General features: G+C 32.2%; 1 protein-coding gene across 4 annotated transcripts in view; it reads left to right on the forward strand.

The window, feature by feature from the left end:
- The window catches only part of ERBB4 (erb-b2 receptor tyrosine kinase 4), a 1,472,307-nt gene that overhangs the window by 1,040,166 nt on the left and 418,447 nt on the right, over positions 1-13,694 (forward strand). For all 4 annotated transcript variants that reach the window (XM_074191455.1, XM_074191456.1, XM_074191457.1 and 1 more), the window contains 5 exons: positions 614-727; positions 2,773-2,899; positions 8,637-8,710; positions 10,041-10,131; positions 13,465-13,664. In XM_074191455.1, the coding sequence (XP_074047556.1) occupies positions 614-727; positions 2,773-2,899; positions 8,637-8,710; positions 10,041-10,131; positions 13,465-13,664 (606 nt within the window). The remainder of the gene's footprint in view (positions 1-613; positions 728-2,772; positions 2,900-8,636; positions 8,711-10,040; positions 10,132-13,464; positions 13,665-13,694) is intronic.

Raw genomic sequence — 13,694 nt, forward strand, 5'->3', positions numbered from 1 at the left:
TTTAAACATGCATCACTACAGGGAAACACAAACTAGATTTCATGTATTAAGTCTGAAAAATAAATTTTACTGTTCTGTGGGCTCTTGGGAATATGGAATAAGAAAAAAATAATTAAGAAAAACAATTAGCAATCATTCCTATATCCCACCTATTCTTAGACTAGGATTTAGAGAGAGTGCTTCTCTCTGTGTCTTTCTGTCTTCATCTTTCTCTATCCACCCCCACACAATGTTTCTTTATTGTCATTATATCTTTTGTGTATCAAGGTTTGCAAAGAACTTTAAAAATAATATTTTATTCATACTACAACTTGGGGAAGTAAGTGTTACCATGATCTATGTTTTTAGATGAGTGATTGAGACTGGAAGATATAAAATGATTTGTCTTGGCTCCCTCAGATAGTATGGATCTGCCAAATTTGAATGCAAGATCTTTCTTACTTCACATTCAGAGCTTGATCAACTTTGCCATCTAGTTAACTAATACCTGTGTAAATGGGAAAGTATGAAGCTATAATAATGCAAAAGTCATGTACATTATTGGCTTACATGGTCACCTCTAGATACCAGAAAACCAAATACTATTACTGAATGATTTACTTTTTCCTTGCAGATAATTTTGTGGTAGATTCCAGCTCTTGTGTGCGTGCTTGTCCTAGTTCCAAAATGGAAGTTGAAGAAAATGGGATTAAAATGTGTAAACCTTGTACTGACATTTGTCCCAAAGGTAGGTTATAACTGTAATATCTCTAGAAAGAACATGGGCATAATAAGATTAAAATTTCTAAAATGTTCTCTATAAGGGAAAATTAATTTCACAAAGCAAAAATGAAAATACTGTTCTATGCGCTCAAAATATTGTCAAAAATCTAATCATCTGTAATATTCTGAATACTATATGAAAAAGAAGAGCTAAAACATAGTTCTCTATATTCGAGAAGCTCACAATCTAAGAGAGCAAAGTGGTCCATATCCTTGGGAAATTGAGTTATGTAGGAAGCACAAATCAATCAAGAAATTTTCCTGTAGTGTACAGTTACCAAGCCTCAATGGTATTTACTTATTGTGCATGTAAATATATGTTACATCTTCATTATCACCAAATATTTGTTAAACTCTGGCTTTTTATTAAGTACAATTTCAAATATGGTTCCTGCTCTATAGGAGTATATATATATATATATATATATATATATATATATATATATATATATATATATACTTTTTTAGTTAGGCAATTATACATATGCCAATTATGCCAATTTTCCCCCTAAAGGAGAAGGGCTCCTTGCTTTACATTAATGCCAAATGTACCATATGATGGAGCATGTCTTCAAACCATGTGGAAGCTCCATAATCAGGGGAAGAAGGATTTATCTGATCCTTGAAAAACAGGGGAAAGGGAATAGATTCCACCTAAGGAGGGATAGTTATCTGTGGGTATGGGACATTTCAGATATTTTCAATTTATCACTTTCTTGATTGATTTGCTCACTTTACATTTTTTCTTTTTGTTTTAACCATCTTTATATGAATGGATTTCTTGTAGGGGAAGGAGTTACAGATTAAAATTTAAGCAATATCAGTAAATTTTATTTTTTGAGTAGGAGGGCTTGTGATAAAAATACAAATAATAAAACAATGCCTACCATGAAGCCTGCCAACAGTGGAGACAAAAAGCACATATTTAAGTATCTATAGAATCAATGTAAAGATAATAAATAAAGATAGGTATTAGACCTGTTATTTTTATTTGTATGGACACTTTCTGTGTAGAGAAACTCCTTTTTTAGTTAAGTGACTTGCTAGAATTACATAACCAGTTCATTTCAGATGTGTACCATAAATCAAGGCCTCTATGCCTTGCTGCCTTTTATATAAATAGAAAAAACATAAATGCAAAAGGATGTGGGGAATGGTCAGGAATAGGAAAAGACTTCATGTAGAGTCAGAGTTTAAATGAAGGAAGAGAGAGTCCGTGAGACAAAAATGAGGAATGTATGCATTCCAAGCATAGAAAATTCCCCCTTTAAAGACTCAGAGATAGGAAATGGAATATGAGGAAGAAAAAATGTTTAAAATTATGACAAAATAAATCATGAAAAAAATCAACATTCATGGTACATATAAGGAAAAAAGTGACACATCAGATTTAGTGCCTTAAAGAAACTAAAAAGGAAGAGTGGGTATACACATATGGAGTATTTAAGTCAATCCCCACTAAAATATTCTTTGAATATATTTTTGTTACATGGAAATGATCCTAAGTTCATGAAGGCTATATCAATGACAAACAAATAATAACTGGTCCATGCCACAGGATGGAATACCTTTGATAATAGTCTGTATATCTATTGAAAATAAGTATAGTTTCATTCAAACCTATATTCATTTCTATGACCTAGCTCCATGCCTTTCACATAGTAGCCTTACTATTTGATAGATTTTCGGAAATTCATTCCAGATTCAGAGAGTTTCATCCCCTAAAGAGATTTAAGATAACAAATGTTCTTGATAACATAATTCTGGAGAAATCTCTTTGAAGTCATAAAGGTAGTTATAATTTCTGTTAATGGGAATGACCACATTGGCAAAATTGCAGCTCATTGAAATATAAGTAATAACAAAATGTCTGTTGATTTTGGGTCCTTGTTTCAACTTAGTACTCAAATGTATTATGATCAGTACTAATAAAAATAATGAGAATAGGAGTAACATTTATTGAAAACTACAGTTTTATATTTTTGGTGATTTTTTTTAAAAAACATACAGCATGTGATGGCATTGGCACAGGAACTCTGATGTCTGCTCAAACTGTGGATTCCAGCAACATTGACAAGTTCATAAACTGTACCAAGATCAATGGGAATTTGATCTTCCTCGTCACTGGTATTCATGGGTCAGTGCTAAAAGTTTATTCTGTTTTTTTTCCTTTGGTCTGGGAAGAAAGGGCTAAGAAATTTTTAAGGGGATATCATGTGGAAGAGAAATTAGTGTGCTTATCTTTGTCTCTAGAGGACAAAAACCAGAACCATCCCAGAATATGCAAATTCACAAATGTAGACGATGACAGGAAAAAAAATTATAATAATTAGGGAGCTGCTTCAAACTGGAAATGAAATACCTCTGGAGGCTTAATGTTTCTCTTCACTGATGATCTTCAAGCAGAGGTTAAATAACCACTTATAATATATATTATAGAATGGTTATCTTTTCAATGCTTGATTCTCTGGATGGTTTTTGAGGTCCCTTTCAGTTAAAAATGATAATTCTGTCTATTATGATGGAATATATCTGTAATCTCTGCCACTGTGGGGAGCAGAAGTTGGTAGATCACTTGAGTTTAGTAGTTCTTAGCTACAAGGGGCTAAACTGATTGATCATTCACACATTCAGTGAGTCCATGGAAAGGAATATGAGTCCATGGAAATGAATGGAGGGGAGGGAGCAGGAAGGACAAACCTGCCCAAGTTGAAAAGTAATGATGAGTAGTGAGATCTGGCCCATCAATGATCAGTAAGCTTCTGACTTAGAGAAAGGGAGAAAAATTACTCTATACTTCAGTTTCTCTCCTTTTTCTGTCTCTGTCTCTCTGTCTTTGTGTCTCTAAAGTCTCTGTTTCTGTCTCTTAGTCTCTCTCCATCTCTCTTCTCTCCTCCCCTTCTCTCTCTCTCTCTCTCTCTCTCTCTCTCTCTCTCTCTCTCTCTCTCTCTCTCTCTCTCTCTCTCTCTCCTTCCCCCTCTCTCTCCCATCTTTCACTTGGGAAGAAATAACTACTGTACACGGTCTGTTCAATGAATTTTGGGTTTAAAACATATAAGAGAAACTGTGTCTATGCTCCTTCAGTATAGAATCACCTGCTGGTTTTAACTGGGAAAACAATTGACCTTAGGCTTCTAGAGTTGCATTAAATATATCAGTTTCTACTTTACATTGAAACTATTTTTGTTATATTACTGAGTAATCTAAATAAATCAGTGCCATGAGCTACAGCTAAAGAAACCAACTCCCATTTAACAATTAAACTTTTACTGTACATATATATCACACTGTTATCATATTAAAATCAATGTAATATATTACAAATAGATACATGTCCAAACAGAATCAACAGAAACATCAAAAATAAACAATTATATTTCCATGGACAATAGCAATTGTGTGCATGTATGTATATATTGGTATATAAAATACTTTTATTGCTTAAAATATTTTATAAGGTTTACATATTGCACACTGAAATAAGTTTTAAAAGCAGTTCAGATATCAGTATTGATAACATTTCTCCATAGAACTGTAAATATAACATGAAGAAAAACAACATCATCTCCCTATTTTTAATTATGCTCACAATATGATTAGGATTTGAATAAAATTTTCCCCCTGCATATTGGATTAAAATAGCTTAAGACAAATCCATCTACATCATTGTATGTGTTGACACTTGAAAACAATAAATGGAATTAGCCCTACTCCATCTGCATTAGGAAACATTGGAAAACAGCTGTTAAATTTGTTTTATTATGTCTGTTTTATATGACATTCTGATGATTAACCAACAGAGTTAGTCTACAGGAGAATGTATTTTCTTCTTCATTTTTATTCTCATTGTGTGAAGGTCAGTCTATTAAGAATCCCTGCCTTAGAATTTCAATGACTGAATATTGATTATACATGATCACTCATTATCATTCAAGAAATTCCATTTATCTTTGTGACATGCATGCATAATCATATATATATAAATATATATATAAGCATCTGTATTAATTGATTCATTATCAGTACTCAAGAAAAAAAAATGTGCTCTCATTTATTTGAATATTTTGTCCATTGATGGAATTCCTAACCCATCTTTCTATATCCAGTCATCCTTTGTGACTTTTACCCACATCCATCCCAAAATTCTCCACCTCAAATTTATCATAAATATGGGAAATAACTTCATTAAAAGTAGAAATAACCATTCAGGGGATACTATATCATGTAACCAAAGTATAATATATCCACATAAATATAATTTGATATATAAGAAGGGTAGTTCATCCTTGTCAATTTAGGTAGAGCAAGAGGACTTAAACGTGGTCTTAAAATATGCTTTTCAAAATCCATCCAGGTCATGAATTAGAAATAAAACCCTAAACTATCTTCTGGCTTTTAAAAAAAACACAGATGTTTTGTGAATTTATAATGAAATTGTATTATTTTCTTAGAACACTGGATTAAAAAGACAACATCTAGCTTTCAATACCAAATACTGAGTAGCAAATATTATTTTCTAGAATTTCAAATGCCAAATTAAAGCCAAATGACTCTTATGATGACAATGTTTTTAAAATAGAGATTTCATGAGTCTTAGTTGTCACTCCACTGTCAGTATTTAATTATAGCTATTATGCCTGAAGAATTGAAGTGAAAATTAATAGAAACATGTATCTAAAAAAAAACAGCATCTAATATTTTCTTGATAAAAAAATTAACTCTACTTCCTCAAGCCCCACAATCTCATTTTCTTGCCATTAGTCACCTGTATTTTCTAAAGCCCTTCCCTGCGATATTGGGAGAAAAATTATATAGAAATAAATGAATCTCACTGGAGGAGTACATTTCTTTTCTTTTCTTTCCAAAATAAAATCTGTTTTAATTATTTTAAAAGATAAAAAACAAGAAAAGTACAAATGGAAAAATCCTAGTATATCTATCAAGTACTTTACTCCAAATAGCCTCAATAATCCACTAACTAGTTTTTAATAAGATCATGTAACTTGGTTAAAAAATTCATATAAAATGAAATAGAATGATACATATCTGAAGCAGGTTTTCTCAAAAGGATCTTAAATTGTTCTGCAATTATCAAGCACTTAAATCTTAATTTCTGATAGGAAAACTGAGGCTAACAAAGGTTAATTGGATTGTAAAACCTACAGGAAAACAGGGGCTAATACCAGAATTCTTATACCTCTTCTAATATGGGGACGACAAGGAAATGCTCAGCTGTTTTAATTAATAAAAGAGTCAGCATTTTGTTCCTCTTCTGCCAAATGTGATACTGTTTCCGGGCATTTGGACTAAACTAGAAAATATTATCAAACTATATCTTTTGGGGACATTGTCAGTAGCAGACATATGAAAATAGGGAGCCTAACATTATAATATGATGGTGATAGAGAAAGAATAGGAAATAATACTTCCCTTTTTGTATACATAGAACATGATTAGAGTTAAAAATAAAAATCTACTCATTTAGAATCTTTTACCTTGTGTATAGTCTTTACTTTGAGTCCCAATGACATTCTGTGAGGTACCTTGCTAAATGGCAAGCTGACAGTGAATCTTTAGTATGCCTTTGAAATTCAACTTTTAACTTACTTTATAGAGTGAAAAAAATACCATTTGGATTTGATGGGACAGTCAGTTGTTACTTTTTTTAAAGTTTGTGACTGAATCTGTTGCTTTCTGTTTTTTGAGAGCACTAAATTGCCAAATGATAGGAATTCAATCCCTCGAGACTCTTGTACTTTATACTAACATTCTAGGCTTCATTTAAGTCCAGGTAACCCGACAGTACTCATTGTAAAGGTTATAATTAACCCCATTTATCAGTGTCTGTACTAAATGTTGAACATTTCATATGGAAGGAAGTAGACTCCATTATTCGGCAAAATATATAAATACTGAACTTTATAGCTATGCACATGTTGAAATACTAGTTTAGGATTTGAGAGCATATACAGATAATTGCTATCAAATTCTTTTTAGCAACATAAAGGATTGTTTTTGCCTTTTTTTGTTTTCTTATTCAACCTGAAATTTACATTGCTAGTGCCTATTTTACTGTATTAGGGAAAGAATCAAGAAAAAAAATATGAGTTCTTTTCAGATATCTGAAGAAATATAAATAGTATATGAGCAAAAAAAGCAATAATCCATGATTTGTGATTGAATTATAGTAAACATCTTCCATGTTTACTATAATCATTTTTTGAAATTCCTTTGCCAGAACTTGTTAACCTTGTAGTGGAGGGAAGCCATCCACAAGTATTTGCAGGACACAGTATGAAGTATTGTGGTTAAATAGGAAATATCAAAAGTACAGGGTCATTAATCATGTGAATTATTCTTTTCAGAGATTTAGGCAACAAAAGTAAGTTCACTTTCAGTTCCATTGAAATGAGTCTTAAAACAACAGTGTGGTTGGCAACATACTTAAAATACCATGGATAGTACTTTTTCTTTTGAATTTAAGGCAATGGGGGTTAAGTGACTTGCTCAAGATCCATAGCTAGGCAATTATTAAGTGTATGAGGTCTGATTTGAACTCATGTCCTCCGGACTTCAGGGCTGTGCTCTGTCCACTGTGCTACTTAGCTGTTCCTGATAGTACCTTTTTTTTGGAAAAAAATTTATGCTAGAGTATGTTTATATTTAGTTTAATGACTTGATCATATAAAGCCAAGGTTTCAAGACCATTGTGTTTGACCCCATAGCTAGTTTCTTAATTTGGGAATTTCTCAAGACCTTGTCAGGTTATTTTAAGGTTATAAGAGGAGAAAATGTACTCTGCTTAGCTTCAAAATGATTAAAATATCTACAAATTAATAACATTAATAACAGAAATATGTTTATTATCTAAGAAGAGGTAAAATCTTAAGTAAGTTAATTTTTTAAAATTGGGGGTTTAGATATATGGTTAAATTGCATTTTGTTCTCAAATGCCCCCTAATACAAATAGACAAGAATAAAACCTATTTAAGATTTATTCGTGGCACTATGTAACATTTTTGTCAACGTGTGGGATAAAAAGCAAAATGTCTCTGTAAAGAATGATTCCTGCTGAGGTCTCCTTTTTTTCCTAATAAAACAATGGTTGTCATAGATTAAAATAGGAAGCCTTATCTCAAATAAACCTAGAAACCCAGATGCATTTATTTCTACCAAATAATTGTTAACTAATAATGGGTTTGATTAGCCATCTGCACCACATCTGAGGGCACAAATTGCTAATTGCCTTCACCATTATCAAAGCACTGACATCATTTAATATAACATTTCCTCTCTAGATCTGATATGAGATTTTTTAGATAGCAGACATTTTCTAACATATTTGATTTCTAGACAAAAATCCAGACAGGGAGACTGATAGTCAAGTTTGTTTTAGAAATTATAAAAAATTTGAAAGTTGGGAAGGATTTTAGACCTAATTTTTTTCAGCAACTCTCTCATTCAAAAGATGAAGAACCTGAGACCCAGGAAGGTCAAAATAAATTATCCACTATCATGTCTAATAAGCATAGAAAAGCTTGGCCTCAAATCCAGATCTCACTTCAGAACTTTTTCCTTCTTTGTGACATAGGTATTTAGAATATCAAAAGTTTAAGAGATTTTTTGAAATTCAAAAGGCCCTTTGTCCCAGAAAATTTAGGATGTCCCATTAAAATAACCCCCCCAAATGCCTTAGAATGACAATAATGCTTTCAAAGAATGACCAAAACACATTTCATGTGATCCTCATATCAGATAGGAATTTCCAAGTTTTATGGAAAGATTAAGTTTTAGCAGGTTTGCTTCTTGATGTTATAGAAAAATTTTACTAGGTTATTCTTGAGTCATTCACTATGAATGTCCTCATCTTTTAGGGATCCTTACAATGCAATTGAAGCCATGGATCCTGAGAAACTGAACATCTTCCGGACAGTCAGAGAGATAACAGGTAATGATGAAGAAATAGGTTTGTAATATGAAACACTTTTTAATCTCTGGTGATTTTATTTAAAATTCAAAAAATGTTCTAATTAGCATCTTTTCAAAATAAATATGAGTTTTTCAAAGACAAATTTTTCATAAAGGTCTGCAAATATGCAATATCATGCACCCATTTTGAAAGGTTCTGCACATTGTGAAATGATGTTGAAACTGAAAATTATTGTGTATTGCAAGTACCAAATGACACTCATGCCCACACAATAATCTTTATAATATTTTATTTTTAATATAACAAATACAGTCATATTGTCTTTGATAGTATGGCAAAAAGTCTAGCATCTCATCATCCTCACCACCATCTCTGTCATAGATCCTCACATTTACATAGTGATTTGCACTTTGCAAGGACCTTGCACACCTCTCATTTGATCTTCACACCAAACAGGTAGATGGAGCAAATATGATGCCCCCATCTTACAAGTTAGGAAAGTGAGCCTCAATCTAACTGGCATGTCCAAATTTTCAACTTCTTCATGATAATCTAGAACTTGATCATAGTTCTTCTTACTTGAATCCATGAACTCTCTTTACCTTAATGACACTCAAAAATATAATAATCACTAGAATCTTGAAGACAGATTTTATATCAGAAGACATAAAATTAGGGACAATTATTATCATTATTTTTTCTGGAGGCAATCAGGGTTATTGATTTTCCCAGAGCCACACAGGTCTTAAGTGTCTGAGATCAGATTTTAACTCAGGTACTCCTGACTTTAGGACCAGTGCTCTATCCTGCATCAGCTATTATTAAAATTAATAATAATAATAATAATAAGGATGATGATAACATTTATGTTGTATACTTAGTTTTATAAACATTATTCAATTGGATTCTTAAATGAGGCAATAGTGGTGCAGAAGTTGGACTTCCAAAAGCTAGTTAGTATTCAAAGAATTCATTCTCAGCTGATACTCATACCCAGGTTAACTGAATATCTACTATATTATGCTGACCTTTGAAGTCTGTCTTATCTTTTTTTAATACATTTGCATCAGAAACATGACATTTTATACTTTTTGTTACCCCTCATTGGACATGCATGTCAGCACATAAAGTGTGAATGCAATTCTGAACATCTCAAGTTGCTGAAAAATTCTATTTTGGAATGACACAACTGTCGTTCAGAAATGCTCTTGACTTATTGTAGATTTTCTCACATGCCCATCATGTTACTTCAACATAAGGTGATCCTGTCATGTTTCACGATCTGAAGGATTCACCATGAATGAGACAATGAGATACTGACATTTCTTTTTGCCCTTATCTTCCTCAGGTTTCTTGAACATACAGTCTTGGCCCCCAAACATGACAGATTTCAGTGTCTTTTCTAACCTGGTCACCATTGGTGGAAGAGTACTGTATAGGTATGTGTTCAATATCTGTGTATTAGTCTGTAGAACTCTCAAAGTTCACTAGAAGTAGATACATTTCTTAAAGGCTCTTGTTAAAATATCAGAAATCTCTTGGTCTCATTGATTTCACTGCTCTAGAAATATCAACTTTTTTTCCATTTTCCATCCTGGAGATAAAACTCATAATGAAAAACATGCCACAAATGATGGACTACAGAATGTAGGGAATATGCCTCTTGAATTTTCAGCTTCCTAAATCATTTAAAATAATACAATGCTTCAGCTGGGTTGAAAATATAGGATATAAGTCATAGATTTCAGCCTACGTTTTCATCATATTTCATCATGATCAAATGATATATTTGGATAACAGCTACTCATCGTTGCTGACATTTAGGTCAGGAATTGCAGTTATAGCATTTGAGTAGTTAGTTACTTTACCAGACGATTGGGTCTACATGAACATAGTGCATGGCAGTGAGATCAAAGCCGAGTTCAATAAATCCACGTGATGGATTTTGACTAGCACACTGGATCAGTAATTGAAATAGTTATTCAAAGATTTCTAATGGAATGGAACATAGTGATTGTGAGTATGTTGCAATATATTTCATATGATGAATTATTCAGGATATTCATTGTTAAGGAAGTTATTAGAGAAATAGATGATGGGGAAATAAAAGAGATAGGCTGTCCATTAAGTAAGAATGGGAAGGGGCAGGCTCACTGGGGAATAAACTACAAGGCTCATTTGGTATCCATGTAAGGAAAAAAGACTGACAAAAGCAGCCACCATTATGATAAAGTTCTAGGCAAACATACGTGGATGCCATGGAGGATGATCTGAGAACTACATTATTGGAAGGAATAGCAACATCAGATCACCAAGTGATAATATTTTTAGGGGTTACTCCTTACCTTGGGCTTCACATATATGAGAGTATATATACTCCTAGGCATAAATTTGTGAACTTTAGGCAGGGAATTTTATCCTAGCTTGTGGGGTTTGCTAAGAAGCAAAAATGTGAAAAATGACAATGAACTTTCTCTACCAAAGTTTTGGAGAACAAAAAATCTCAAAATCCACTGACACTAGTGCTGTATTTGGACAAAAGTTGATAAGAAAGACTAAAAAAGAAGCCAACATAATGAAAAATAATAGCCAATGGAAACAATCCATCTGGATGATATATACTACTAATGCTGACTCTCAGTTGTACCAAATGCTATCAATCAGAAAAAGCATTCTGCTGATGTAATAACACTCAGCACCTCTAGCAGATTATGAAGAGGAAAAAAAGATTTCAGATTGAATGTCATATTGTTATTCACTCCTGAGCTACTTATTCTTGTGTCTAGAAAGACAATATTGCCATCTTAAATTATTTTTTGCTAAGAAAAAAGTCTAGATGTAAAAAAATGCTTTTGTTACTAAAATTATTAAATTATGTCCATTGATTGGTGATAGTATAAGGAAAGTTTATTTTTCAGGTGACACAAAAGGAAGGTAAATCCCTTTCCCCCCCCCAAAAAAATAGGAAATGTAGAATAATAAAAATGTCCTTGAAATAACACTTACTTTTGTTGTAGTAACATTTACTAAATTTTGAGGGAAACTCTAAGACCATCTGAGTTTTAGTGTTTCAGTTTTATGTCATAGCATTTCTTGATCTTTAAAACTTACATTCCACTCCTTTTGGTCCATCTCATATCATCAGAGCATTTTAATCATTAAAGTACAGTGTGTAATCCAATTGATATATATTATATCTGTTTATATCTTAAATAGCATCTCAGCATATTATTTTGACAGCATCATAAAGTAATGGATCAAGTTAGTTAACATCTTCCTTTGGGAAAATTAGCAATCTTTTAACTTGCATTTTATGTCTGTTTATGTATATTTGTGTAGGGTTGGGGTGTTGTGGGATGTATGTATGTGTATGTGTGTGTTTATGTGTATGTTTAATAAGAACTATATATTATATTTTATTATATAATTATATAATATCTGATATATATATATATTTTATATTATAATAGCTATGGAAAATGAACAAGATAGGAACTGGTTACAATATAGCCTGCCCTCAAGAAACTTCCATCAAGAAATACATGATTCTGAAATTCCAGATTTTTAACTATTGTTTAGATCACTCAATCAATAGTTATTTATTAAGTACTTTTTATGCTCTATATACATGACCACGCAATGGAGATAATTAATCTGTCAGCTAACTTACATTCCAATGAAGGGTGAAAATCAAACTATCTTCAGAAAAATAAAGATAATATGAATATATATATATATATATATATATATTCACATTCCTCAATAAACTAGTCAAATAAAAGATAACATGGAAGGGGCATTAGAAATTAGGAGATCAGTAAAGATTTCACATAGAAGATGAAGGTTGAGCTGCATTTTTTTAAAAAATGAGAGAGAGAGAGAGAGAACATTCCAAAGATAGGAGAATCACCAGTATAAAGCCATGAATAAGGGAGATACTATTCTGTGAAAAACAGAAATAAGGTCAGACTTAAGTATCACATCATTTCTGTAGAGTACTTCAGAATATCATTGTCCCTTTTGCTCATACTTAGTCATATTTCAAACTTGGTGGATATCCAAGGCCAACTCTTTTGGTAATCACCATGGCAAATTTTATGATGGGAACTTCTGAGCAGATCTGTTTTTGTAATTATCTTCCTGACTTTTCTCCTGAGTGAAAGATAACTTATCTAAGTGCTTTTGGTTGGCAATTTGTAGCTTCCTGACAAAATCCCAGTATAAGAAAATCATCCATAGCTATTATCTCTAAAGGGGTGATCTCAAGGATTCACTCCATTCTTGTCTTTTCTGAGAATTCAAATAGATCCCACTTATTCCCAACTCATTCTGAAAGTGTCTTCAGACCACACGCAGGGAACATATTTGGGACTAGTGTGGAGCCAATTGATTCTGTGTCTTATTGTTTGACTCAGGACAATCTGAGAAGCTTAATTTATTTAGTGCTTACTATATACAAAGCACTGTATTAGAGAGTAGGACTACAAAAATGAAAAATATGATATTGTCTAGACTTAAAGTGGTCATGCATTTTGGTAATTATTATTATTTTTGTGTGTTTTCCCTTGGGTTACTTGAACAAGATGCTTTCTAATAAATTATTGCAGGTTTTGAAAGTACCTTTTAATAAAATTCTGGGAAATTCATCCCTTTTAAAAATATTTTATTAATATTCCTTCTGAAGGTAAGATATGTCAACTTTTCTTTATGAATGAATTTAATGTTCTAGAAGCATTCATTAATTTCTTTCTTTTGATTTTTTTTTCCTCCAGTGGCCTCTCATTGCTTATCCTTAAGCAACAAGGCATCACTTCTTTGCAATTCCAATCCTTGAAGGAAATCAGTGCAGGAAACATCTATATAACTGACAACACCAACCTATGTTACTATCATACAGTTAATTGGACTACCCTCTTCAGTACTCTCAACCAAAGAATAGTGATTCGTGATAACAGGAAGGCAGAGAACTGTAGTAAGTATATCTCCCAAGGTGAAAATGTTG

The sequence above is a fragment of the Macrotis lagotis genome, chromosome 6 (genome assembly GCF_037893015.1).
Source record: "Macrotis lagotis isolate mMagLag1 chromosome 6, bilby.v1.9.chrom.fasta, whole genome shotgun sequence".
Classification (NCBI taxonomy): Eukaryota; Metazoa; Chordata; class Mammalia; order Peramelemorphia; family Peramelidae; genus Macrotis; species Macrotis lagotis.